This window comes from Oryctolagus cuniculus, chromosome 16 (genome assembly GCF_964237555.1).
Source record: "Oryctolagus cuniculus chromosome 16, mOryCun1.1, whole genome shotgun sequence".
NCBI lineage: Eukaryota > Metazoa > Chordata > Mammalia > Lagomorpha > Leporidae > Oryctolagus > Oryctolagus cuniculus.
This window is the reverse complement of record NC_091447.1, coordinates 59899498-59925896: the sequence shown is the minus strand read 5'-3', so window position 1 is coordinate 59925896 and position 26399 is coordinate 59899498. Positions and strand designations below refer to the sequence as shown.

Below are 26399 nucleotides of genomic sequence, written 5' to 3'. Positions count from 1 at the left end.
CCACCTGGGAGGGCAGGGGTGGCGCAGAGCTCCCGCCCGCCAGGAGAGGGTCCCAGGTAGAAGGAGGGGGCCTGACCTGTCCTGCTGTGTCTCCTGGGGGCTCTGTACCACCCCTGCCCCCCAGGAGAGGGGGCCTGACCTGTCCTGCTGTGTCTCCTGGGGGCTCTGTACCACCCCTGCCCCCCAGGAGAGGGGGCTTGACTTGCCTTTCTGTGTCTCCTTGGGGGGGGGCTCTGTGCCACCCCTGCCACCCGGGAGAGGGTCCCAGGTAGAAGGAGGGGCCTGACTTGCCTGCTGTGTCTCCTGGGGGCTCTGTACCACCCCTGCCCCCTGGGGGAGGGTCCCAGGTAGAAGGAGGGGCTTGATGCCCTGCTGTGTCTCCCAGTGACTGGCACCCCGGCTTCCTTGCCACCGACCTGGGGAGGAGGCCGTGGGACTCGGGGGTCTTCGCCACGAGCCCACGCCTCCTACATCACTCCGGACGCTGTTAATAGGGGCCCTGGCTGGGTCGCTCACCCCTGGTCCAGATTCCGTGGCCTTCTATCTTGGTTTTAATTACCTTCATGATCTTGAACTCAACCTACGTAGAAAGCAGTCCCAGCCCGGCCTGGGGTTTAGGGCCAGAGCGCCCGGCTTCAGGTCCACGTCTGCTGCGCAGAGCCTGTGGGACTCCCGGCCAGCGCCGCAGCTCACAGGGCCCTGTCTCACGCGGGAGCCCCCTGGCCTGAGGCCGTTGGCAGCACCGTGCGCAGGGCTGCGGCCCCCGTGAGTGGAGAACGGGACGCGTTCCCGCTATTCCACGCGTGCTATTTCAGCACATTCAACGGGATCGGGGAAAAGCATTTTTGCGATGTGGTTAAGCTGCCGCCCGGGACGCCGGCCGTCTACACCCGAGGGCCTGGGCTCAGTGCCCGCTCCCCGGCTTCTGCTGCGGCTCCCTGCTGATGCGAGACCAGAGAGGAACCAGTGAGGGCTTGGGTCCCGCGGCAGGAAGCACTGCCCAGGCTGGAAGCCCTGAATGGCCGCCTCCCTCACCTCTTCCCTTCCCGTCCCCTTCTTCCTCCCGGGACCCCTGTCGGTGGCTCCGGTCCTGCCCTGGAGGTGCTGAGGGCCCCAGTGTGGCTGGGAGGAGGGCGCGGGGGCCTGGCACCTGTGCACCTGCTGACCCCTAGTGGGAAGACGGAGCATTGTAGGGACCTCGCTGTGGCCACGGCTGCCCGGCGCCCAGTGTCCCACAGACTCCACAGAGATGGGGCCCCACACACTGGGGGCGGCTCCCTGAAAGCGTCTGAAGGATCCAAGCAAACATTGTTAAAAAAAAAAAAAAAAGATTTATTTGAGAGGCAGAGTTACAGACGGAGAGAGGGAGAGACGGAGAGAGAGGTCTTCCATCTGCTGGTTCACTCCCCAGATGGCCACCAGGGGCTCCATCCGGGTCTCCCACGCGGGTGCAGGGGCCCGAGGACTTGGGCCATCGTCCACTGCTCTCCCAGGCCACAGCAGAGAGCTGGACCGGAAGTGGAGTGGCCGGGACTCGAACCGGTGCCACAGGCGGAGGCTTAACCTGACTACACCACAGGCTGGCTCTCCTGGAAAACATTTAAGACTGTTTCAGGGGCGAGCACTGTGCCTGCAGTGCCAGCACCCCACACTGACGCGCCTGGGAAAGCGCTGGAGGCCGGCCCACGTGCTGGGCCCCTGCACCCATGGGAGACCCGGATGGAGCTCCTGGCTTCTGAGGGGCCCAGCTCCGGCCTCTGCGGCCATCTGGGGAGTGAACCAGTGGATGGACGACCTCGTCTTTGGCAGACAAATGAGTTGTGAGGCCTTGGTGGGGCTCCCGGGGGTCAGAAGCAGAGCCCCCCCCCCAGCCAGGAAGCCGGCTGTGTTACTCCGCGCTGCTCTTCAATAAACCTGCCTGCTGGCTGTGACGGCAGCACAGGGGACAAAGTACCCCAGGGGAGGAGGCCGGCGGGAAGGGGGGGCCCCGGGGTCCGTGACGGCGGGCGGGACAGGTGGGGGCCGGGTCCGTGACGGCGGCGGGACAGGTGGGGGCCCGGGTCCGTGACGGCGGCGGGACAGGTGGGGGCCGGGTCCGTGACGGCGGCGGGACAGGTGGGGGCCCGGGTCCGTGACGGCGGCGGGACAGGTGGGGGCCGGGGTCCGTGACGGCGGCGGGACAGGTGGGGGCCCGGGTCCGTGACGGCGGCGGGACAGGTGGGGGCCGGGGTCCGTGACGGCGGCGGGACAGGTGGGGGCCGGGTCCGTGACGGCGGGCGGGACAGGTGGGGGCCGGGGTCCGTGACGGCGGCGGGACAGGTGGGGGCCGGGTCCATGATGCAGCGGGACAGGTGGGGGCCGGGTCCGTGATGCAGCGGGACAGGTGGGGGCCGGGTCCGTGACGGCGGGCGGGACAGGTGGGGGTCCGGGGTCCGTGACGGCGGGTGGGAAGGGGGGGCCCGGGTCCGTGAGGGCGGCGGGACAGGTGGGGGCCGGGTCCGTGATGCAGCGGGACAGGTGGGGGCCGGGTCCGTGATGGTGGGCGGGACAGGTGGGGGTCCGGGGTCCGTGACGGCGGGTGGGAAGGGGGGCCCGGGTCCGTGACGGCAGGTGGGACAGGTGGGGGCCCGGGTCTGTGACAGAGAGCAGGTGCCGGGCGCGCCGTCTGCTCCAGGGCTTAGAAGGGGACGGGGCCACTTCCCGCCTTTTCCCCCTCCCCTCCTCCCCCTGCTCCTCCAGGAGGACAAATCCTCCCCCCCCCCCGGGTCTCACTGCTCGGTGCCATCAGACTGGGGAGCCGCAGGGCCTGCGCCTGTGTAACGCAGTGTCCCAGTCAGCTCCCCCGTGACGGACAAGGGGCAGCCGAGGGGCGGGGCGGACGTTGCACCTGCCCCGGCCGGAGCCAGGGGCGCGGGATGAGACCCCCGGCGCAGGCCAAGTGTTTCGCAAAGAGAAACAAACGGGCAACGCTGGGTTCAGGCCGCAGCAGCAGGCGCGGGCCTCCTCCTGGAGGTGAGACACCCGCTCCGCCCGTCGGAGGTTCAAGTCCCCGCGCCAGCCCCCTGCGCATGCACGCGCCCCGCGAGGCGGCGGGTGGCTCGAGTCCCTGGGGCCCTGCGCCCACGCGGGGATGGCGCTCCTGGGGACCGGCCCGGCCCTGGCTGTGCTGGCATTTGGGGCGTGGCCCAGCAGGTGGAAAATCTCTCTGTCCATCTCTGTCATTCTACCTCTCAAGCAGACAAAAATCAGTAATTCAGAATATTCCCCCGGACACCGACGCGCGGGGAGCAGGACGGACGCGGCTTTCGAAATTTTCCAGCGGGGGGGGGGGGGCAGGAGGCGCAGCTGCCGCCTGGACGCCCCAGGGCGAGGGCCGCAGGCCAAGGGAAGCCGGGCGCAGGGGAGCCAGACGGGGCGGGCCCAGCCGGCCGGCCCCGCCCACTCGCGGGAGGCCGGACGGGGCGGGCCCAGCCAGCCCCGCCCACTCCTCCATGGTGGCCCCGAGGGCCAATCTTTGCATTTCTGAACTCCGGAAGCATAACTTGATAAAATTTCATTGTTTTCTTGGCCACTGAGCCTGTGGGTAATTATTAGGGCAGCAATAGAGGGCGAATGTGGTGTTCATGAGTCGTTGCTACGTGACTTCTTGCACGCTGAGGCAAAAGAAAATGGGGGTCCCCACGCGGGTGGCAGGTGCATAGCCCCAGGGGCGGCCTAGCCAGGAGCCGGGAGCTGCATGTGGTCCCCACGTTGCTGGCAGGTGCACAGCCCCAGAGACGGCCTGAGCCCTAGCCGGGGCCGCAACCGGGAGCTGCATCCGGGTCCCGCGTGGGTGGCAGGTGCACAGCCCCAGGGGTGGCCTAGCCAGGAGCCGGGAGCTCCATCCGGGTCCCGCGGGTCCCCGCGTGGGTGGCAGGTGCACAGCCCCAGGGGCGGCCTAGCCAGGAGCCGGGAGCTGCATGTGGTCCCCGCGTGGCTGGCAGGTGCACAGTCCCAGGGGCGGCCTAGCCAGGAGCCGGGAGCTCCATCCGGGTCCCGCGTGGGTGGCATGTGCACAGCCCCAGGGGCGGCCTAGCCAGGAGCCGGGAGCTCCATCCGGGTCCTGCGTGGCTGGCAGGTTCACAGCCCCAGGGGCGGCCTAGCCAGGAGCCGGGAGCTCCATCCGGGTCCCGCGTGGGTGGCAGGTGCACAGCCCCAGGGGCGGCCTAGCCAGGAGCCGGGAGCTGCATCCGGTCCCCGCGTAGCTGGCAGGTGCACAGCCCCAGAGACGGCCTGAGCCCTAGCCGGGGCCGCAACCGGGAGCTCCATCCGGGTCCCGCGTGGCTGGCAGGTGCACAGCCCCAGGGGCGGCCTAGCCAGGAGCCGGGAGCTCCATCCGGGTCCTGCGTGGCTGGCAGGTGCACAGCCCCGGGGGCGGCCTCGTCTCGCGGGTGGCGGCCGCGCCAGCCCCTCCTGGCTGGAAGCTCGCCCGGGGTCGCCCGCGCCGCCCTAGAATCCCGCGGGCGCCCGACGCGGGGCAGACGTCTGTGTTCCTGCGGGGCCCGGCCTTTCCGCCCCGGGCAGCGCCCGTGAAGCCGAACGAGAAGAATCGAAATAAAAGTCAAAGTTCCGAGGAAATCATTGTCGCTGTGTGATAGTGCTGCGTGCCACCGTGCCTTCGGTCTGCGCCCCGCGCCTGCTCCCGCGCCCCCACCCCGCGCACTCCGCGCCCCCACCCCACACACCCCGCGTCCTGTACCCCTCCCCGCACCCCCCAACCCGCACCCCTCCACGCACCCCGCGCCCGCGCCCCCACCCCGCGCCCTGCACCCCCACCCCACACACCCTGCGCCTTGCGCCTGGCACCCCACCCGCGCCCCGCATGCCTTACCCCGCACCCCCCTACCCGCACCCTGCGCCACGCGCCCCGCACTCGCACCCCGCACCCCCCTACCCGCACCCCGCGCCCCGCGTCCCGCGCACCCTGCGCCACGCGCCCCGCACTCGCACCCCGCACCCCTCGCCTTACCTCGCACCTGGCAAACCGCACCGCACCCCCACCCCGCGCCCCACACCACACACCCCGCGCCCGCACCCCCACCCCGCGCCCCACCCCACACACCCCGCGCCCGCACCCCCACCCCGCGCCCCACACCACACACCCCGCGTCCTGTACCCCTACCCGCGTCCCCCTACCCGCACCCCGCATGCCTTACCCCACACCTGGCACCCCCACCCCGCGCCCGCGCCCTGCGCCCGCGCCCTGCGCCCGACACCCCACCCGCGCCCCCCACCCCGCGCCCCACCCACACACCCCGCGTCCCGTACCCCTCCCCGCACTCCCCAACCCTCACCCCGCGCCCCACCCCACACACCCCGCACCCCCCACCGCGCACCCCCACCCCGCGCCCCACACCACACACCCCGCGTCCTGTACTCCTACCCGCACCCCCCAACCCTCACCCCGCGCCCCGCACCCCACCCCACACACCCCGCACCCCCACCCCGTACCCCCACCCCGCGCCCCACCCCACACACCCTGCTCCTCGCTCCCGCACCCCGCACGCGCCCCACAACACACACCCGGTACCCCCCCGCATCTCCACCCGCGCCCTCTTCGCCGGCAGCGGGAGGCGCCCGCACTGCTCTTCAGACCTCTGAGTGAGGGGACCCCGCGGGTTTCCGTAGTGTAGCGGTTATCACGTTCGCCTCACACGCGAAAGGTCCCCGGTTCGATCCCGGGCGGAAACACCCCGCCTCGTGTTTTGGGCCCCGGCCCGCACCCTCCGAATGCCCGCTGATCGGCGTGGCGGCTCCTCCTGCCCGCGGGCTTCGTGTCCCGCGGCTGCTCGACCAGACACTTCCCAACTTTTTTTAAACTGAAATTTTCAAACCACTTACAAAATGCCGAATGGAAAATTCTGATTACGGCGATTTCTCCAAAAACAGAAAACACGCTTGCGTTGGCCGGGAATCGAACCCGGGTCAACTGCTTGGAAGGCAGCTATGCTAACCACTATACCACCAACGCCACCGCGCCGGCGCTTTTCTCCTAGTTCCTTTAATGGAGGTGCCGCCGTTTCCGCTGGGCGATACCAAGTCGCGGAGGGGTGCGCGTTCCTTCCTCGAGCCCTTCCTCCCTCCGGAAGACGTCGCCCGCGGGCCTTTCCACGCGGCGCGCTCCCCCCAGCTCGCCGGGCTCCTTGGTACCGACCTGACCCTGTCCAATCCCACACGGCCGCCTGGGCCGCTCGACTTCCGGGTCAAAGGGGCCTGAGCCGGCGGGTCCCCTGTGTCCGCCGCCGCCGCTGTCCCCCGCGCCCGCCACTTCCGGGGCCGCAGTCCAGGGCATGGAGCCGCGAGCGTGAAGCGCCGCCGGCCCCAGGACGCCCTGCGCAGCGCGGCCGCCGCCCCGCGCCCCGGTGAGCAGCGCCCGCGCGCCCGGTCCCGCCTCGCCCGGGGCGCTGGACCCGCCATGGGCCGGCCCCTCCCGCTGGCCTCCGCCCGGGACCTCCCGCACCCGGGCCCCGCCGCCCGGCGGTCATCGGGCCCTCCGTGCGCCCCGGGCCGTCTCCCGGCCCGCTCCCGGCCCCCCGCGCCGTGGACCCCCGACTCCCACCCCCTGCTGCAGCCCCCGGCACCCTCCCGTCTCCCACGCGGGCTCTGGGGGCCCCGATCTTCGCGTGTCCCCTAGGAGACCCCCCCCAGGAGGGCAGGGGCCGCGCCTCTGCGCCCTGGACACGGCCTCCGCTCCAGGCGCGTGCGGATGCCCACTGCCCCCGCCAAGCCCCAGGCCCGCCCCGGGCTTCGTGCGCAGGGGCCCCCCGGGAGGTGTGGGCTGCCCGGGTCCCCCGCGGGACGCTGTGTGCAGCCGGTGGCCAGGGCCTGGCCGCTGCCCAGCGGCGGGAGAGCCGAGTCTGGCTGGCCGTTTGCCCCGCTGCCCCGCGAGCTAATGACGCGTTTGCTCCGTCAAGGTTCGTGTCCCCGCCTGCAGCCGGAATGGGGGCCCCGCGCAGCCTTTAGAAGGTCAGTGGTGCTGGGGCGGCCGCGGGGGCTCAGCGCCCGGCTCGCGGCGCCGAGATGGGCAGGAAGTGGCTCTGCGTGGCCCCGGGGTCACTGCCCTCGGACCCTGTTCCGGGTGCGGGCTGCGGGCGCTTCCTGCCCTGTGTCCCCCGCCCGGGAGGGGCCTGAGAGCCGCGGGGAGGGGTGTCCGGCAGAGCCGCGGTGGGATCGCAGCCCCGCAGCGGGTTGGGGTCAGTTCGCCCAGACCCCTGCGCCCCTCAGCGTTCCCGCTCCCCGCGGCCCGGCCCCGCGCTGACCCCGGAGTCCACGCGGTCACCCCTGGCGCTTCCTCCGGGGCCGTGTGGCTCGCCCCTCCTGCAGTGACCCCTCCAAGGGCCGGCCCGAGTGTGCTGGGGCATCGGGAGCGGAGGGGTCAGCCTGGGGCCTGGTGCTGGGCGTGGCCCCCAGCGGGAGCAGGCTGCGGTGGGGGGGGCTGGGAGGGGCTGCGTGGGCCTTGCAGGGCCAGGCCGGGGCCAGATGTGTCCGCCCGAGCCCCACCTCCCGCCCCGACCTCGCCCACTCCGTGCCCCTGTCCTCCGACCCTCATCCCAAAATGATGACGTACCCAGATGTGGCCCGCGTGTCCCCGAGTGGGGGTCCCCGTTCCAGGGTTGTCCACGTCCCCGAGTGGGGGGTCCCCGTTCCAGGGCGTGGCCACGTCCCCGAGTGGGGGCCCTGTTCCAGGGTGTGGCCACATCCCGAGTGGGGGCCCTGTTCCAGGGTGTGGCCACATCCCGAGTGGGGGCCCTGTTCCAGGGTGTGGCCACATCCCGAGTGGGGGCCCTGTTCCAGGGCGTGGCCACAACCCGAGTGGGGGTCCCTGTTCCAGGGCGTGGCCACATCCCGAGTGGGGGTCCCCGTTCCAGGGTGTGGCCACATCCCGAGTGGGGGTCCCCATTCCAGGGCGTGGCCACATCCTGAGTGGGGGCCCTGTTCCAGGGCGTGGCCACAACCCGAGTGGGGGTCCCTGTTCCAGGGCGTGGCCACTTACCCAAGTGGGAGTCCCCATTCCAGGGTGTGGCCACATCCTGACTGGGGGTCCCCGTTCCAGGGTGTGGCCACATCCCGAGTGGGGGCCCTGTTCCAGGGTGTGGCCACATCCCGAGTGGGGGTCCCCATTCCAGGGCGTGACCACTTACCCAAGTGGGAGTCCCCATTCCAGGGTGTGGCCACATCCCGAGTGGGGGTCCCCGTTCCAGGGCATGGCCACGTCCCCGAGTGGGGGTCCCATTCCAGGGCGTGGCCACATCCCGAGTGGGGGGTCCCCGTTCCAGGGCGTGGCCCGCGGCTGGAGCTCGCCCATGTGTCGGGGGTGGGTGTAGGCGGCAGCTGTGGATTTGGGTGTCCGGAGGGCCCTCTCTGGGGACCCCGCTGGGGGTGAGGGGGAGGAGCCCCACAGACGGGCGCAGGGAAGGGCGCCGGCAGGGGACGGACCGGGCAAAGGCCGTGGAGCCTGGGGAGCGGGAGGAGGCCCGCAGCGCAGCAGCACAGTGGGAGGCGTCCCTGAGCCCCCCCAGACCCCAGGGGACCCCCGAGGCCCGGCGCTGCTCTGAGAAGTGGGGAGGGCCCGGCGGCGCCCCGCACCTGCACCCGCTCTGCTCCCGCAGGCGCCGCCCCGCCCCCCGAGGCCCGCCGAGCGGTTCATGCGGAAGGTGAAGAAACTGCGCCTGGACAAGGGGAGCCTGGACAAGGGCAGCGCCGGCGGCTGGCGGAGGTGCGGGGGGCGGGGCGGGGCTGGAGGCGGGGCCGCGGACGGGGGCGGGGCTGTGCCATGATTGGGCGGGGCCGCGCCACCCTCTGTGGGCGCAGCGGCGGGGGGGGGCAGCATCTCAGGCGCACCCCCGGTTCCACTGAGAGCCACAGCTCCCTGGGTGGCTCAGAGGCCGTGGGGGGCGGGCTGGTCCCCTGCCTGGTGGGGTCCCGCAGAGCCAGGGGTGACCCCGGAGCCCACCTCCCCAGCTTACAGCATGCGTGGGGGTCGTGTTCAGGTCTCTCGTGTACCCCGCGCCTCGGGGCCCGGCACCCCGACGTAAACCCACCTGGGCACCGGTGTTCTGGCACCCCCAGGCTCCTTTGCTGTGAGCGCGAGCCCGGTGGGGGCGGCAGGTGAGTTGGAGAAGGGTCCGGGGCGCTGTGGCACAGCTGAGGGGTGTCAGGGTGGCGTGGGCTGCTCCGGCCGCCTGGCAGCCCGGGAGGACCCTGGGGGTCGCCCCCTGCCTTACGCAGCACCTGCTGAGGGCCGCCGGTCTGCCTGGGCTGTGGGGACCCCCAGGTCACCCCATCGCCACCCTGGGGGTCCCTGGAGGCTGCCCGGGACGCGGAGGGGGGGACATCCCGCGGGCGCGGCCCCGCCCAGCGGAGGGGGAAGTGTAGGTGGATCTGGCTGAGTGGCTCGAGTGCTCTCCTGTGCCGGCTGGGTCAGCTCCCTCCGCGGGCGCCGGCCGGGAGAGGCAGGGAGAGGCAGCCAGAGCCGCGCGCGCTCTGTGGGGCCGCAGCGCCCACCTGCTCCCCTGCAGGGCCCCTTCCTGCGCTCGCCCGGCTCGGACCCGACCCGGACCCGGACCCGGGAGCGGCTCCAGCGCCTGGGAGGGAGCCGGGATGTCTCGGCTCGTGTCTCAGCTGCTGGACCGCGTGTCTGCTTCCTGGGCTCGCTGCAGCAGTCAGAGGCAAGGCTGCGCGATTCCGGGCGCCCGCCGGGCTCTCGCCAGTGGGGGCCGCTCTGGGAGCCCCCGGAGGGCCCTGTGCCCTGCGCGCTGCGGCTCAGCCTCGATCGGGCTTCCTGGGTCTGCTGCCAGCCGCGCTTCGGGCCGTGGGGGTTCAGACGTTCTGCCGGCCCTGCCCCTGCCGGCTGTGTGACCGCGCCGGTCCCGGCCTCCCCTGGGTGCTGATTGGACGCGAGCCCCCCGCCCTCCCAGCCTCGGGTTTCCTGTGGGGCGACGTCCGTGGGGCCGTGGTGCACGGGCGCTTGGTGACGTCCTGTCTCCCTCCCCCGTGGGCCGGGTTCCTTGCTCCTCTACCGGCCACACTGTGAGGCCCCTGGTTGGCCATGGGAGGCAGCGCCCAGGGGCCGCCCCGCGCTGCCCTGTGGGGAGCACAGCCCATGCCCGCCCCCCGCCAGCGAGCCCAGAACTGGGTCACTGGGCCGTCGTGTTTAGATTTCCTTAGAGCAAATATTTGCTCCGCGAGGCCAGTCCGGTCGAGAAGTGTGCTGGTGGCGCCGATGGCATGGGGGGAGGGAGCCGGGAGGAGAGGGTGTGCAGGGCCACGCCGCTCCGTGGGCCTCGGACAGTCCCGTTGGCTCCGAGCGTCTGACGAGGCCGTGGCGTCTCCTGGCCGGGCCCCAGGGCGAGGTTGGCGTTCCGCTCCCGACCCTCAGGTCCCCGCGGGCTTAGCCAGGACGCTGTGTTCCCCGGGGGTGGGGGCAGCCGTGGGCAGGACAGATGTCACCGAGACGGCCCTGGGGACCAGGTCTGTGGGGAGGGGCCGGCCAGGTGGCACGTGGACGTCACGGTGACTGCCAGGAGGGTCTGAGTGAGGAAGTGCCCATATCTGATCCGAGGTCAGGCTAGAAATCGGTCACGCAGCGAGTGGACACGGAGCCGTGCAAAGGCCCGGGGGCAGGTGGGGGAGTCTGGTCTGGCACCGCGGGCAGGAGGCGCGGTGGTGAGGGCCACAGGCAGTGTGGTTCGTTTCCTGGGGGCAGAGGGCAGCCAGGGTGTGGCCTCGTGGGGTCAGCCCTGCTGGGGCGGCACAGGACCGTCCACTTCCCGCCAGACAGGGCGGCACCGGTGCTCCCCGGGGACACGGCGGCGGGGTCGGGGCTGGGGGAGGGCGTCCCTCTGACGTCTCCCTGTCCCCCCCCAGCTTCTCGCTGCGTTCCGAGGGTGCTGAGAGGATGTCGGCGGGGGACCCGGCGGCCGAGCGGGCGGTCGCTGGCGACACGGAGGCCGCGCGCTTCCAGGTGCCCAAGCACTCGTGGGAGGGGCTGCGCAGTATCATCCACGGCAGCCGCAAGCACTCGGGGCTTGTGGCCAGCAAGGCGCCGCACGACTTCCAGTTCGTGCAGAAGCCGGACGAGGCCGGCCCGCACTCCCACCGCCTCTACTACCTGGGTGAGCTGGGCGGCGGGGCGGGGCGGGGCGGGGCGGGGCGGGGCGGGGCGGGGCGGGCCCACCCAGCACAGTGTGGGGCGGGGCGGGGCGGGGCGAGGGTGGGCCTGGGCCCACCCAGCGCGGGGCGGGGCCTCTCACGTGGCTCTGAGCCCGAGGACTCTGCAACGCATCTCCTGGCCACGTGGCCCTGGCTGGGTGGGCCCGAGGAGCCGGCCAGGGAGCAGTGGGGGGGGGGGGATTCCGAGGCCACGGAGGGAGCCGTGGCGCAGCAGGTACCTGGGTGCACAGGCCGCTGCCAGGCGCCTCCTCCTCCGGGAAGCCCTCCTGAGCACCCGTGCCAGAGTGTGGAGCCTCAGGGTGTGGATCGGGCCCCATGGGTCCCCCCAGCCAGGACCCGGCCCCAGGACTCGCAGAGCTGGGGAGGAGGCGCCCTGTGGGGGTCGGCCAGGCCGGCCCGTTGTGTGCAGGGTGCTTGGAGCTGCTCCCCCGGGGCCGGGGGCTCCCCGAGTGGTGACCATCACCGACGTTGCCCGGTGCCCAGGGCGGGGTAGGGGCTGCCCGTTGCCCGGCCATGGCTGCGCTGCGGTCCCCCTCCTGGGAGCGCCGTGAGGACAGCGCCCGCCCCCATCATGCAGGCCCCTCTCCCCAGCCCAGGACCCCAAGCCAATCTCGGCTGCAGAGCGCTGGCGCCCGGCCCCTGCGTGTGGACCCCTGCCCGCGGGAGCCCCTGTCTGGCTCCCGCCGCAGCTGGGAGGGACCGAGACCCCCTGAGCTCGTTTGGAACACAGGGGTCCCCTCGGAGCAAAGATGTGGGTGCCTCTGGGAACCCTGCGGGGCCTCAGGAAGCCGCATCCAGACCAGCACCCCAGGCGCGTCTGCCCGCCCCCTCCCCGGCACCGGGCCACCCCTCCTCCACCTGCCGCTGCCCCTGGGCGCTGGCCTGTTCCAGGCGAGTCCCGTGGAAGGAATCGCTCACGCGGTTCTCGTCCCTGTGGCCCCCGACCCTGGGAAGGGGGAAGGGGCGGGCCTGGGTCTGTGAGGCGAGAGGGTGCGGGACCTCGGCAGGTGGCAGGGCCTGTGCCGTGTGCAGCCCGCCCTGCTGTGCCCCTCGGACACACTCCTCTGTCGCCGCCCTCGCTCCGCAAAGCAGGCTTGTCCCCCCCCAGATACCCGGGAGGGGCGGGCGGGGGCACGAGCATGGGCGCCGCCTGTCTGCACACCGAGCGGCTGCGGCTCTCCGTGCCCAGGCCAAGCGCTGCCGGCCCGGTCTGCTTGGGTGTCCAGACGCCCTCGCGGCAGAGGGGAACCGGGGCGCACCGACGGCCCAGGGCGACAGAGCTGACGCCCACCTGGCCTGCGACACAGCCGGGAGGCACGCGCTGACCGGCAGCCCGCCGTGTGCACCTGTGCATCGTCCTCTCGGTTCCCCATAGCAAGAGCCGGACGCCGGCATCTGCAGGCCACAGGCGGTGTTGCCCGTGGCCTAGGGACAGGCAGGGCGTGCGGCAGCTCTGGAGCCAGGCCATAGGGAGGGGTGGGCCCGTTCCCCCAGGGGGCGTCTGTGGTTGCCGTGAGGGGCTGGGGGCCTGAGATGGCCCCGCCCCGGCGAGGCACCGGTCCTGATGTGCGCAGGGCTGAGCGAGGGAGGCTGGGTCTCAGCTCCCCAGTGGCAGCCCTGCGCTCATTTCAGCCTTGGCTGTGGCCGAAGTCCCCGCAAAGGCGCTGGGAGGGCTGGGCCTCACGTGGCGTGGCGTGGCGCGGCGTGTCTGCAGGCACTTGGGTGGCCCGGGGGCACAAGACCCTCTTGCCGGTGGGCTCGGGCCGCGATCCCTGGCTCTTTGGGGGTGGCCAGCAGCCCATGGAGTGACCCAGAAGCCGAGGGAGCTGGCTGAGGCGCGGCCGCAGCGCCCCCGCCCGCCCCGGGTTGGGGAGGAGCCCCCGCAGCGCCCCCGCCCGCCCCGGGTTGGGGAGGAGCCCCCGCAGCGCCCCTGCCCGCCCTGGGTTGGGGAGGAGCCCCCGCCCGCCCCGGGTTGAGGAGGAGCCCCCGCAGCGCCCCCCCCCCCCCCGCCCGCCCCGGTTGAGGAGCCGCCGCAGCGTCCGTGCCCGCCCGCAGGGATGCCCTACGGCAGCCGGGAGAACTCCCTGCTCTACTCGGAGATCCCCAGGAAGGTGCGGAAGGAGGCCCTGCTGCTGCTGTCCTGGAAGCAGATGCTGGATCACTTCCAGGTGAGCCGGGCCAGGCGGGGCAAAGGCCGCCCCCGCGCCCGCGCCCGCGCCCCCGCGCCTGTGCCCCCTTGCCCTGCCGGCCCTGGGAGCGAAGTTTGCGATAAGGGCCTTATCGGCAGCATCTGCACTTAGCCGTTCCCGAGGCGGGCTAATGATTGACGGGCCCCGGGGCGCGGGACCTTCTGCGCTTGGGGTGGGGGGGTGTCCCCGGCCCTTCTTAGAGATCAGAGCCAGAGGCGGCTGCTGGGTCGCGGCGGCAGGTCCGGGGTGAGGCCGAGCCAGGAGCCCAGAGCTCCATGTGGGTCTCCACGTGGGTGGCTGGGACCTGGCTGCAGGCCCGCGTGCGCCGCAGGTGGCATCTGCTTGGCCGGCCGCCTGCCCCTCGGTCCTCTGCCCACCGTGAGGACCCCGAACCCGGGCGGCCAGGGTGAGCCTCTCCCCTGCCGGGCCCCTCAGCCCCGACGCCCCCGGCTCGCCCCGGCGCGGCTGGCTGTCCTCCACGGCTCGGCCGGCAGCGCTGTGCCGAGTGCACCAGGGCTCAGGGCGGCCACGCCCAGGGTCAGGCGTGGGGGACCCGGGTTCTGGGTCCGCGCCTGCCCTGTCCTTGGCAGAACGCTCCAGTGCTGGGAGACGGGTGTGTTGGGGTCAAGTACAAGCCCTGGGAGCCAGGTGTGGGCGGGGCTCCGGGAGTGACAGTGCCCTGGTGAGGTGGGCGGGGCCGCCCCTGCCCCCTGTGCCTGTGCCTGTGCGGTCCGGCCGAGGGCTGGCGCTGAGCCCCGCCCGTGCCTGCAGGCCACGCCGCACCACGGGGTCTACTCGCGGGAGGAGGAGCTCCTGCGGGAGCGGAAGCGCCTGGGCGTGTTCGGCATCACCTCCTACGACTTCCACAGCGAGAGCGGCCTCTTCCTGTTCCAGGCCAGCAACAGCCTGTTCCACTGCCGCGACGGCGGCAAGAACGGCTTCATGGTGGGCGGGGCCGGGGGCGGGGCGCGGGTGGGGCGGGGCCTGGGGGCGGGCCGGGGGCGGGGCGCGGGAGGGACCCGGGCGCGGAGGCTGGGCGGGGGTGGGAGCCGGGGGCGGGGTGTGGGTGGGACGTGGGGGCGGGGCGCGGGAGGGACCCGGCGGGACCGCCCCCAGCCGCCCGCCCCGCCCGAGCCGGCCTCTCCCCCTCAGGTGTCCCCCATGAAGCCGCTGGAGATTAAGACCCAGTGCTCGGGGCCGCGGATGGACCCCAAGATCTGCCCGGCCGACCCCGCCTTCTTCTCCTTCATCAACAACAGCGACCTGTGGGTGGCCAACATCGAGACGGGCGAGGAGCGGCGGCTCACCTTCTGCCACCGGGGTGAGCCAGGTGCGGGATCCCCCGACCCCCGGGCTCGCCCTGGGCCTCCGCTCGCGGCCTCCCCTGGATCTCCCGTCTGCCCGGCCCACGCCCCACCCCCTCCCGTAGGCTGTGTCCTGGGCCGGGTCCAGCCGGCACACCGGGGCAGGTGCTGCTGCCATGGGGGGGGGAGGGGCAGGACGCTGCTGCACGCCCGCAGGGCCCCGCTGTCCAAAATGGCAGAGCGAGAAGCAGCCCGGAGCCGGCCCCCGGGTCTGCCCGGCCGCCAGCTCTCGCCTCCTCCCGCCAGGCCTGTCCAGCGTCCTCGACGACCCCAAATCCGCGGGCGTGGCCACCTTCGTCATCCAGGAGGAGTTCGACCGCTTCACGGGGTACTGGTGGTGCCCTACGGCCTCCGAGGAAGGTAGACGCCCGCGTCCTGCGTGCTCATCTCGATCATCCAGAGTGGGCGTGCGCTCGCACCCGCGGGGCAGGGGCCCAGGCGGGGCCGGGAAAGGGGCTCCAGGCTCCCACGCGGGTCCAGGGGCCCAAGTTCTCGAGCCGTCACTGCTGCCTCGCAGGGTGCAGTCGGCAGGGGCCCGGAGCCAGGCTCGCCGTCGTGGCCGCGGGGCTCCTTAGCCGCGTTCCGACTGCGGGCGCAAAGCCAGTGGCCCCCGAGGGGTCCGAGGGGCACTGGCCCCGCCCCCGACGCCCTCCCCGAGCAGCCCGGCCCCCTGAGGGGTCCGAGGGGCACTGGCCCCGCCCCCGACGCCCTCCCCAGAGCAGCCCGCCCCCGAGGAGTCAGGGGCGCTGGCCCCGCCCCCGACGCCCTCCCTGGAGCAGCCCGGCCCCCGAGGAGTCAGGGGCGCTGGCCCCGCCCCCCACGCTGTCCCGGAGCAGCCCGGCCCCCGAGGGGTCTGAGGGGCGCTGGCCCCGCCCCCGACGCCCTCCCCGGAGCAGCCCGGCCCCCGAGCGGTCTGAGGGGCGCTGGCCCCGCCCCCGACGCCCTCCCCGAGCAGCCCGGCCCCCGAGCGGTCTGAGGGGCGCTGGCCCCGCCCCCGACGCCCTCCCTGGAGCAGCTCAGCCCCCGAGGGGTCTGAGGGGCGCTGGCCGCCCCCAGGGCCCAGCCCAGAGCAGCCTGGCCCGGTCCGAGCCACGCTGGCCAGTTTGCAGCGAGTCCTCGGGCGACGCGCAGGCCACGGGGCGGGAGCCCAGCTCGGCGGCTCCGCCCCTGAGGCGGCCAGCCCCCCCTGAGCTGTGGCCACGAGGCGCTGCCGTGGCCTCTGACCACTTCCCGTGTTTCCTGCGGGGCCCAGAGCGCCACACCCCGGCCAGTGAACCGCGGAGACGGGTTTGCCGGGAGCCGGAGGTGGGGAGGCGCAGGGCTCTTACTGAACCCGCCTCCTGTGTGGTCACGTTCCGAGGCCCTGGGGCAGGTTCTGCGTGGGACCTGTAGGGTGGCACGCGGCTCCCCCCACTCCGCGCCACCTCTGGGCCGTCTCCTACTGGGGGCAGCGCGGTTCGGGTACCCATTATTCAGGTCAGGGAGCGGAGGCCCGGACGGGCCCTGCCTGGCTCAGGGTGCGGCGAGGGGCAGGGCCCAGCTCTGGCGGAGGGGCGCGGGGCGGGAGCCGGGTTCCGGCCCACCTCCCTGCTGGTCCCCAGGCCCAGAGGGCGTCAGGACGCTGCGGCTGCTGTACGAGGAGGTGGACGAGTCGGAGGTGGAGGTCGTCCACGTGCCGTCCCCCGCGCTGGAGGAGAGGAAGACGGACTCCTACCGCTACCCCCGGACAGGTGCGCCCCCCGCGCGGGCAGGCGGGCGGGCGGCCCTGCGCCCTGAGGCCTGGCTCGCGTCTGGGCTGCAGGCGCGCGGGGGTGAGCTGGAGAGAGGCAGAGAGAGAGGGAGCGCCAGCAACTCCCCGTCCACTTGTCCACCCCCAAATGCCCACGACAGCTGAGGCCGAAGCCCGGAGCCAGGAGCTCATCCGGGTCTCCCACGTGGGTGCGGGGGCCCAGGCGCCTGAGCCGCCACCGCTGCCCCCAGGGCGGGCAGGGGCAGGAGGCTGGAGCGGGGCTCCCGTGCAGGCGCCTCAGGCGGTGCCGTACCTGCGAGGCTGAGCGGCCCGTTCTCTGTCCGGCTCCCCGGGAGGGGCTTGGTGTCTGGCAGTGCCTGTTTTTCCGGAGCCAGCCCAGTGCGCGCAGAGCTGGCGCACAGCGGCCGGGGTCAGCACCGCGGGCAGCAGCCGCCGGCTCTGCCTCAGCCTCCCAGACACAGGCGGCGCAGGCGCGGGCCCGGCCTCGACCCGGCGGCGTGAGTGTGGTCCCTGCTAACAGCCCTGCCCCTTCCCAGGGCCGGGGGCGCTCCTTCCTGGAGTCTGGGCCCCCGCCCCCACCCCCAGGACAGGGGCTGGCCTGCAGCGTGGACTGAATGATGGGCGCAGGCATCGCACCCCCATCGGGCCCACCCTCCCCGAGGCTAGGCAGGCTGTGGTGCTGGCTGTGCCGCGGCCTCTGGCACGCCGTGGGCGCCCCCTGCTGGCCGTCCAATGCGCTCTTGTCTCTGCAGGCAGCAAGAACCCCAAGATCGCCCTGAAACTGGCCGAGTTCCAGACCGACAGCCAGGGCAAGGTGAGGGCCTGGCACATCCGGAAGCTTCCGGCAGAGCGGGGGGACTGGGTGGGCCACCGGGGAGATCCTCCCCAGGCGAGGGGCTGCCCTCGGGTGTGCCCAGGCGCCCGGAGGCTAAGGGCTCAGCCCAGTCCACTGCAGGCCCCGCCCTGGCCCAGCTTTGTGCGGTTCCTCCCGGGTCCCTGCTGCACCGTCACGGGGCAGGCAGGCTCCTGGTCCTGTCACCCCACGGCCTCGGGGGCAGGGCCCGCACTGCCCAGGAGCATCTCTCGGCCTGGAGGTGGTGTCCGGCGGCAGAGGTGTCCACAGCCCAGAGTGACGCAGTCGCTAGCGAGTGGCTGTGGCCACGTCCCCCCCCCCAATCAGCCCTCCCCGACGCCGGGCCCTGCCTGGGGCGTCTGCCAGGAGCCGGCGCTGAGTGCCCGTCGGGGCTTGCGCCAAAGCAGCCCAGGCCGCAGGTGCCCGTGGGGACGCGAGGGAGCACGGGAGCCCCTGGGGCAGGCGGGCTGGGCAGGTGCCCGTGTCCCACAGACGGCCGTCCTCCACCCGGCACCTGGGGTGGACAGCCCGCTGCGGGAGGCAGGGTGCAGGCGCGGGCTCGGCCCGCTCTGGTGCTGTGTGAAGCCCAGCCCGCCTGTTTCTCCCACCGTCACCCCGGGCGGCGGCCAAGGCCATGTGATGGAGCCTGCAGGTGCCCGGGCCGGCTGCCGCCAGGGGTGACCGTGGTGCCGAGCAAGGGGCTCGGGCCTCCCCTTGGCCTCTTCCCCTGCCTCTGGGCGGGACAACGCCCCTGTGTGGACCCCCCTGGTCTGGGAGCAGCGCCCCCACCCCGCGAAGGCCCCTTCAGCAGCGACACCTGTGTGGAGGTCCCGTGTGAACAGGAAGGGAGGCGGGCGGCCTGGGGGCCGCGGGGGACCCACACCCTTCCTCCTCAGATCCTGTCGGCCCAGGAGAAGGAGCTGGTGCAGCCGTTCAGCGCCCTCTTCCCCAGAGTGGAGTACATCGCCAGGGCCGGCTGGACCCGCGACGGCAACTAGTGAGTGGGCTGCGGCGGGGCGGGGCGGGGTGGGGCGGGGCCTTCCCAGCCTCCACGCCCCCACCTGCCAACAGAACCGCCTCCCGCCCTCCACACCCCCCACCTGCCAACAGGGCCGCCTCCCACCCTCCACCTGCTAAGGGCCCCCCTCCCTCCTGCCCCCATGATCTCGACTTACTAAGGGCCCCCTCCTGCCCTCCACGCTCCCCACCTGCTAAGGGCCCCTCCCGGCCTCCCGGCCTCCACCTGCTGAGGCCCCTCCCTCCTGGCCCCCACGCCCCCACTGCTCAGCTGCTGCGCACTGCAGGGATCGGCCCCCACACACACCCCCACGGCGCCGCCCACGGCCCGGCGTCACCTGAGAGGACGGGTCCAGATTCAGAACCCGGGGGTGCAGATCCGTGTACACCGTCGTGAGGTCACCTTGTCACGTCGGCCATCGTGTTTGTTAAAACACTGTCCATAGGGGGGCAGGCGCGTGTCCCGACGCCCGGGCCCACCTCCCAGTGCCTCGGTTCACCCCCCGGCTCCGGCTCCGGCTCCCTGCTCACGCGGACCTGAGAGGCAGCGGGATGACTCGGGCGACGGGGGGACCGGCTCAAGGCCCTGGCCCAGCCTCCCCCGGGTGGACGTTCGCAGTGGTCCAGGAGACCAGGATCCGGGCGCGCTCTGCTTCCCAGGAAATCTCCACTAAGCACAGGATCTCGTCAGGCGGGGGCGGGGCGTGCGCAGGCCCGCGCGTGGCTGCCCTGGGCCCAAGTCCCTCGGGCGCCTCCAGAACACGCGGGTCCTGGAGCGCCCCCAGGCGGCCGGCTCCCACGGCCAAGCACAGGGAGCAGGGACGCTGCGGCGCCAGCCCGCCTGCGCAGGCCGCTCAGCCCCGCCTCTCCCCGCAGCGCCTGGGCCATGCTCCTGGACCGGCCGCAGCAGCGGCTCCAGCTCGTCCTGCTGCCCCCGGCCCTGTTCATCCCGACCCCGGAGAGCGAGGAGCAGCGGGCGGCCTTCGCCAGGGCCGTGCCGCGGCACGTGCAGCCGTACGTGGTGTACGAGGAGGTCACCAACGTCTGGATCAACGTAAGGGGGCCGGGCTGTGCGCGCCGCGCGGCTGTGCGCGCCCCGGGCCGGCCGTGCACCTGCTGACGCCCTCCCCTGCCCCACAGGTGCACGACATATTCTACCCCTTCCCCCAGCTCGAGGGCCAGGAGGAGTTCTGCTTCCTGCGCGCCAACGAGTGCAAGACGGGCTTCTGCCACCTGTACAGGGTCACCGCCCTGCTGAGGCCCCGCGGCTACGACTGGGCAGAGCCCCTCAGCCCCCGCGAAGGTGGGCGCCACCGGCCGCGCGGTCAGGGCGCCCTCTGCTCGCGGCCTGGCCCCAGCGACGCGCCATCCCAGGGGCTGAGGCCTGTGTGACAAGCAGTGTGGACACCCAGGAGGCTGCCGGCCGCCTGGTCTGAGACAGAAGCCTGGTGACCGGCGGCCAGTGCCGGGCAGGACGCCCCGCCTGGGCTCTGGGCTGCGTCCCAGCCCCGGTGCGCAGCGTCGGCGCCCGTGGCCTCTGCCGGCTCCCGCGTCTCCCAGCTGCCCGTGCCTGCCCCACGCAGGGCGGGGCGGGGCCGGCGAGCGGGCCTGGGCGCTGTCCGCTCAGGAGCGCGGAGGCCTGGGCGACCCCGAGGGGTCCGGGAGGGAGCAGCGGGCAGCGCGCATGGCGCGCACGGGGAGTCGCCGAGGCGGCCCGGGCAGGCGTGGTCGGCGGGGTCCCCGGGCCCGAGAATCCTGGCCTTGACCCCCGAGGGCCACGGGACCCCCAGGCAGGAGCTGAGCCAGCAGGGGCTTCGCCCAGGCCTCACGGCTGGGCAGAGGCCTCGTGGGCCACGTCCAGGCTGACACTGGGTCGGAGCTGCTGTGGCCTCCCCCCGGTGTGCAGGGAGCCCACCTGTCCCAGGCAGACGCTGACAGGGCTACGGCAGGAGAGCGAGCCGGCCTCGCCCCGCCCCCACCCAAACTCCCGACGCAGCTGGGCTCCCAGGGCTCGGGGCCGGGAGGCAGCCCCACTGTCACGCGTGCTCTGCACACGTGTGGCGCTCAGCCGTGGAACGGGTCTAAAGTGAGGAGATTCTGTAAGAGGGCAGCAGGCCCCGCCCACCCGCTCACCCGACCGCGCCCTGGTCCGGTCGCGGCGGCTCCTGGGGGGGGCGCGCTGGGGTCCGTGCTGGGGTCGGTGCCGCGCCCCGCGCCCCGCGCCCCTCACCGCTGCCCGTTCCTTCCTTCCAGATGAATTTAAATGCCCCATAAAGGAGGAAGTGGCCCTGACCAGCGGTGAATGGGAGGTGTTGGCAAGGCATGGCTCCAAGGTAGCAGCGTCCCTGCCTGGGACTTCCCTCTCTGCCCTCCCAGCCCCCGCCCCCGCCCCACTCCCCACTCCGCTCTGCACCCAGAGGCCGCCGTGCTGAGCCCAGCACCCCCGGGGTGCAGTCCCTCCTGTGCCCAGCAGAGTGCGCTGGTTCGCTGGTCACCATGGAGGGGTGGCGAGGTGTCCGCCCCTCCCCCCGGGTGTCAGAAGCAGAGACCTTGGCGGGGACCCCGTGTCCTCCGAGGCCCAGCTCTACAGAGCGCCGCGTCCTGCACACGGGGTCCCCGCCGGACCCCAAAGCCCGCACCTCCTGGACCGGACACTTAAACATGGCGAGGGGGCTGCGAGGGGCAGCCGGCCCCCCCACGCAGCGCCTGTCCCAGCTCCGCTGGGTGTCCTGCGACCCCGCAGCCCCGGGTCAGGCGCATCTGAAATGTGGGCACACTGCGTGCTGTGGTCGTGGGTGTCCCGGGACACTGCCCACGCACCCAAGTGAGGACGCCCGTGAGGCCCTGGGCCGGGCTCGCACGCGTGCCGGGGTTCCGGTCTCTGGCGTTTCGAGGGCTCCCCTGAAGTCAAGGGGCAAAGGTGGCAGCAGGTGGCAAGGCTGAGGCCAGCAGCACGCTCAGCTCTTCCGGGGGCCGGCAGGCCTGGGCACCTTGTCCCGGGCACGCGCCCCTGCCCCGTTGGCGGTCCTGGGCCCCCCAGCGCAGCCTGTGGCCGGGGCTGGGTCACAGGGCCGTGTGCACCTGCAGATCTGGGTGAACGAGGAGACCAAGCTGGTGTACTTCCAAGGCACCAAGGACACGCCGCTGGAGCACCACCTCTACGTGGTCAGCTACGAGTCGGCCGGCGAGATCGTGCGCCTCACCACGCCCGGCTTCTCCCACAGCTGCTCCGTCAGCCAGGTGCGCCCTGCCCGCCGCCCCAGCCCTGGGCCCCGGCGGGCGGGACCGGGAGCAGCCGTCTTGGGGCCCCGGCGGGCGGGACCGGGGCCGCTGTCGCCCGGGCAGCCGTCTTGGGGCCCCGGCGGGCGGGACCGGGGCCGCTGTCGCCCGGGCAGCCGTCTTGGGCGACACGGGCCGTGGCGCTTGGCTTCTGGGAACGCTTTAGAATGACAGGCCAGGTCCCGGCAGCTGGGTCGCCACGCAGGCCCCCGCCGGCCGGGGCAGGTTCCCGTCAGCGGGGAGGGCGGTGGGGGGGCGGCCCCGCCCTCAGCGCCCGCTCCGCCCCCACAGAACTTCGACATGTTCGTCAGCCACTACAGCAGCGTGAGCACGCCGCCCTGCGTGCACGTGTACAAGCTCAGCGGCCCTGACCACGACCCTCTGCACAAGCAGCCCCGCTTCTGGGCCAGCATGATGGAGGCGGCCAGTGCGTGGCAGGGGCGGGGCTGGCTCCGGCGGGGGCGGGGCGGGGCGGGGCTGACGGGGGCGGGGCCGGCTCCCGGCGGGGGCGGGGCCTGCCCGGGCCGACGCCAAGCCCACCGTGGGCCCCTTAGGGCTGCGGGCTCCGGCCGGCCGGGCAGCAGACCAGGCCTCCCGAGGCGCCGCAGGGCCAGGCGGGGCACAGCCGGCTCCCGGGCGCTGCGTCGACCCAGCCGCTGTGTCTCCGCAGGCTGCCCCCCGGACTACGTGCCCCCCGAAATCTTCCACTTCCACACGCGCTCGGACGTGCGGCTCTACGGCATGGTCTACAAGCCACACGCCGTGCAGCCGGGCAAGAAGCACCCCACGGTGCTCTTCGTGTACGGGGGCCCGCAGGTGGGTGCCCGCCCCGCTCCGCCCTGACAGCCGGGGCCCTCACAGCCCCCCGCACCCCGGCTGCCCTGGCTGCCCGCGTCCGCTGGGACCCTCGGAGCAGGCGCCCCGGCCGCCCTCACTGGCCTCCCCCGCAGGTGCAGCTCGTGAACAACTCGTTCAAGGGCATCAAGTACCTGCGGCTGAACACGCTGGCCTCGCTGGGCTACGCCGTGGTGGTGATCGACGGCAGGGGCTCCTGCCAGCGGGGGCTGCGCTTCGAAGGGGCCCTCAAAAACCAGATGGTAACGCTCCCCCGCCCACGCGCTCTGGGGCCCGGGCTCCCGGCTCCCCAGCACCCCGCACAGGGCGGGAGGGGCCAGCACCCCCGACGTGCGGCCACGTCCACAGGGGTCACCTAGGGTCGGGGCGCACAGGGACCCCGGGGCTGCAGAGCAGTGATGGTGGTGATGTGGCAATGACAATGGTGGGCTCCCTCGTGCCCACCAAGGCGGCCGGGGACGGAGTGGTGACTCGGTCACCTCCTGAAAGCCACAGCTCGCGCTGCCACGGTGACGGTGACGGTGAGGACAGCAGCCCCAGCACGGCCAGGCCTCACGGTGCAGGGCACACACGGTCCCACGGGTGACCTGCAGCCTGGGGAGCGTCCCATTCGGCCAGCGCCCCCATCCTAGGGGACAGCAGACCCAGGGGAGGGTGGCGGCGGCCTCGGCTGGCCACCAGGGGGCGGCAGCCGCCGGTGTGGCCGCTGGCCATCGTGGGGGAGGGAGGCACTGAGGCCCGCCCCTCCGCAGGGCCAGGTGGAGATCGAGGACCAGGTGGAGGGCCTGCAGTTCGTGGCCGAGAGGTACGGCTTCATCGACCTCAGCCGCGTCGCCATCCACGGCTGGTCCTACGGAGGCTTCCTCTCGCTCATGGGGCTCATCCACAAGCCGCAGGTGTTCAAGGTGGGCCCCGCCCCGGCCTGCGCGCGGGCCCCGCCCCCGCCCGCCGCCCGCCCCGCCCCTCGGAGCCCGCTGCCCGCCCCCCGGGGAGGCGCCTGGGCAGGGGCCTTGCCACGTGGCTGTTTCTCCCCGCAGCCTCCCCACGGGGCCGAGCCCCCCTCCTCATTGCCCGCCGCCGCCGACCCCAGGATGGCATCCGGCTGCACAAACCCCCACCAGCAGCTCTCTCTGGGAGGCTGAGCCTGGGACCCCGGCCTCGGATGGGCAGAGGTGGGGCATGGTGTGACCGGCGGCGGGTGGGGCCCAGGCCGCTGGCGCTGTCCGGGCACGCGGGGCGCGGCCATGAGGAGGCGGAGCAGAAGGCGGTGGGCCGGGCCCCCACGCTGCAGGCACCTCACCGCCCCCCCCCACGACACCCCGTCCCCCTCGAGTGGCCACGGCCCACGGGACACACGTCCCAGAGCCCCTGCCCCCTCCCCACCTGCATGACCACAGGTCGCGTCTTCCGCGAGGCTGGGACCCGACGCCGCGCTCTGTCCCCCCCCCCCCCCCCCGTGTCCTGCAGGTGGCCATCGCGGGCGCCCCGGTCACCGTGTGGATGGCCTACGACACGGGCTACACGGAGCGCTACATGGACGTCCCGGAGAGGAACCAGCACGGCTACGAGGCGGGCTCCGTGGCCCTGCACGTGGAGAAGCTGCCCAATGAGTAAGCCCCGCCCTCCGCCCCGGCCCCGCCCCTCCACCCCGGCCCCGCCCCCCGCCGCCCCGGCCCCGCCCCCCTCACCCCACTGTGTGCCTTCCAGACCCAACCGCCTGCTCATCCTCCACGGCTTCCTGGACGAAAACGTGCACTTTTTCCACACGAACTTCCTCGTGTCCCAGCTGATCCGAGCCGGAAAACCTTACCAACTGCAGGTGCGTGCTCCGGGCCCCTGGGCGGTACCGCTGGTCCCTGGGCAGCTCCCTCGGACCAGAGAGGGCACCGAGAGGAGCTGGGGGGCGCCGGGGGTCTCGGCCCGAGGCAGCTCCTGAGGCTGGCGGCCGGGGTGGAGGGACAGCCCGGCCTTGACCCTGGGGGTGGGGGGCTCGGGCGAGGGGCGGGGCCTTGAGCGGGGGTGGGGGGAAGGGGGCCTTGGAGACGGGGCTTTGGCTGGAAGGTGAGAATGGGTGAGGGGTGAGGCCTGGACCCCGAAGGCTGGGGCTCAGGAGAGGTGGGGGCTCATGGCGTTTGCCCTCAGGGTGGTGGGAGAGATGGGTCTGGTAGGACAGCCCCCGGGGTCCTAAGACAGAGTCCACAGCGAGAGACCCACGAGGTGCGGACTTGGGAGGAAGGGGCTTTGGTCCTGGCAGCGCCGCCTCTGGATCCCCACCCTGCCTCCTCTGTCCTGTGGGAGCCCCCCGCCCCCCTGTCCTGTGGCTGCCCCCGCCCCGCTCTGTCCTGTGGGCGCCCCCCGCCCCCTGTCCTGTGGCTGCCCCCACCCCGCTCTGTCCGGTGGGCGCCCCTGGAAGCCTTCAGCCAGTGGAGCCAGTGGGGCACCGGAGCTCCGCTTTCTGGACCTGGGCCGGGCCGGGCGGGGATGCAGAGCCTCATGCCGGTCCCACCGCCTCCAGGGAGCCTGAGGACCTGCACCCCTGTCTCCGGCCCGCTGGGTGTCACTTGGGCCAGGTCCCAGGGCTGTGGGTGGCCGCCCCTCTCGGCTTCGCGGCCCCGGGGCGGTCAGAGGGCGCGGCAGCACTGCCCAGAGCCTGCAGCGAGCGTCCTGGGGCAGGAGCGCAGCCTGGCGCTCCGGGACCCCCTGACCCAACGCCGCCCAGGGACGCGTGGGCTGGGGGCAGGGCGGAGCCTCAGCGCGCCCCTTCCCCCGCAGATCTACCCCAACGAGAGGCACAGTATCCGCTGCCCCGAGTCGGGCGAGCACTACGAGGTGACGCTGCTGCACTTTCTACAAGAGTACCTCTGAGCCCGCCGCCGCCCGGGCCCGCACAGCACACGCGGCCGCCGCCCCCGCCCCGGGGACCAGGCCGCGCCGGCCTGCGCCCCGCGCACGCGCGTCGGCCTTCCGCGGCGGGAGGGCCGGAGGAGCCGCGCCCCGCCCCGCCCCGCCGCATGCGACTGCCCGTCCCCCAGCCCCCCACACGTTTGTGCTTCGTTGGGGGCGTTTTAAGTATTTAACAGGACGCGAGGGGTGCTCAGCCTGGAGTCGGGGCCGCGGCACGGGGCGGGGGGGGGGGGGCGCTCGGCGGCTGCGGCCCGCCCCGCCCTGCCCTGCCCGGGGGTGGGGCTGGGGGCTGAGGCCGCGCCCACCTCAGGGTTGATCTCCCTCCCTCCCCTCCCCGCCAAGAGTTCCGGCGAAAAGAAAAAAAAAGCTAAACAACAACAAAAAAATCCCCCGAAACAAACCTCTACATATTATGGAAAAAAAAGATATTTTTGTCGATTCTTATTCTTTTATAATTATGCGTGTAAGTAGGACTCATTAAACGATTCCAGACGGAGACGGCGCGCCTGCCTTTGGCTCCTTCGCGGTCCGGGCTGTGGGAGTGGGCTGGGTCAGGGCCCAGGAGGACGGCCCAGCGGCCACTCGGGCCTCGCTGGGCGCTCTGCCGGCTGCTTGTCTTCTAAAGACTTATCTAACATCCATTGGGTCACTCCCCAAACGGCCGCAATGGCCGGTGCTGGGCCAGGCCAAAACCAGGAGCCGGGAGCTTCCCCCCGTGTCTCCCACGCGGGCCCAGGGGCCCAGCACCAGGGCCGGCACCGCTGCTTTCCCAGGCCATCAGCAGGGAGCGGGGTCGGACGCAGAGCAGCCGAGACTCGAACCCGCGCCCAGGTGGCCGCGGTAGAGCCGGAAGCCGGGCCGTGCGCGGCCACAGGTCCCGTTCGCGCAGGCCCGAGTCCGCTAGCCGATCCGGACCCCGCCCGGGACCCCTGTCCGCCCTCGGGGAGGGGCGGGCTGGAGACGCAGGGCCCTGGGCG

At 73.1% G+C, this 26399-nt stretch overlaps 1 protein-coding gene, 1 long non-coding RNA gene and 1 other non-coding gene across 9 annotated transcripts; 2 read left to right on the top strand and 1 right to left on the bottom strand.

The window, feature by feature from the left end:
- Nucleotides 1-1313: 1313 nt before the first annotated feature.
- On the bottom strand, nucleotides 1314-6218 carry LOC138845602 (uncharacterized). Its single transcript, XR_011382822.1, has 2 exons — nucleotides 5881-6218; nucleotides 1314-1589 (listed from the first exon to the last, which is right to left on the bottom strand). It is a non-coding gene; the product is annotated as an uncharacterized lncRNA (long non-coding RNA).
- TRNAV-CAC (transfer RNA valine (anticodon CAC)) lies at nucleotides 5658-5730 on the top strand. The gene has a single exon. It is a non-coding gene; the product is annotated as a tRNA-Val (tRNA).
- Nucleotides 5891-25920, top strand: DPP9 (dipeptidyl peptidase 9). Of its 7 annotated transcripts, XM_070058675.1 has the most exons (23): nucleotides 6316-6401; nucleotides 6954-7005; nucleotides 8649-8755; nucleotides 9109-9147; nucleotides 10906-11153; nucleotides 13267-13379; nucleotides 14172-14345; nucleotides 14553-14730; nucleotides 15011-15124; nucleotides 16366-16494; nucleotides 17267-17328; nucleotides 18264-18364; nucleotides 19261-19438; nucleotides 19525-19687; nucleotides 20638-20717; nucleotides 21472-21624; nucleotides 21955-22090; nucleotides 22334-22479; nucleotides 22614-22760; nucleotides 23271-23423; nucleotides 23986-24128; nucleotides 24226-24337; nucleotides 25291-25920. In XM_070058675.1, the coding sequence occupies exons 3-23, from the start codon at nucleotides 8685-8687 to the stop codon at nucleotides 25381-25383; spliced, it is 2733 nt and encodes a 910-aa protein (XP_069914776.1). In that variant the 5' UTR covers nucleotides 6316-6401; nucleotides 6954-7005; nucleotides 8649-8684; the 3' UTR covers nucleotides 25384-25920. The 7 variants fall into 7 exon arrangements, with proteins under 7 accessions (XP_069914774.1, XP_069914773.1, XP_069914775.1 ...); XM_070058677.1 differs by lacking the exon at nucleotides 9109-9147 and having other exon boundaries at nucleotides 14553-14721; XM_070058676.1 differs by lacking the exon at nucleotides 9109-9147.
- Nucleotides 25921-26399: the final 479 nt, after the last annotated feature.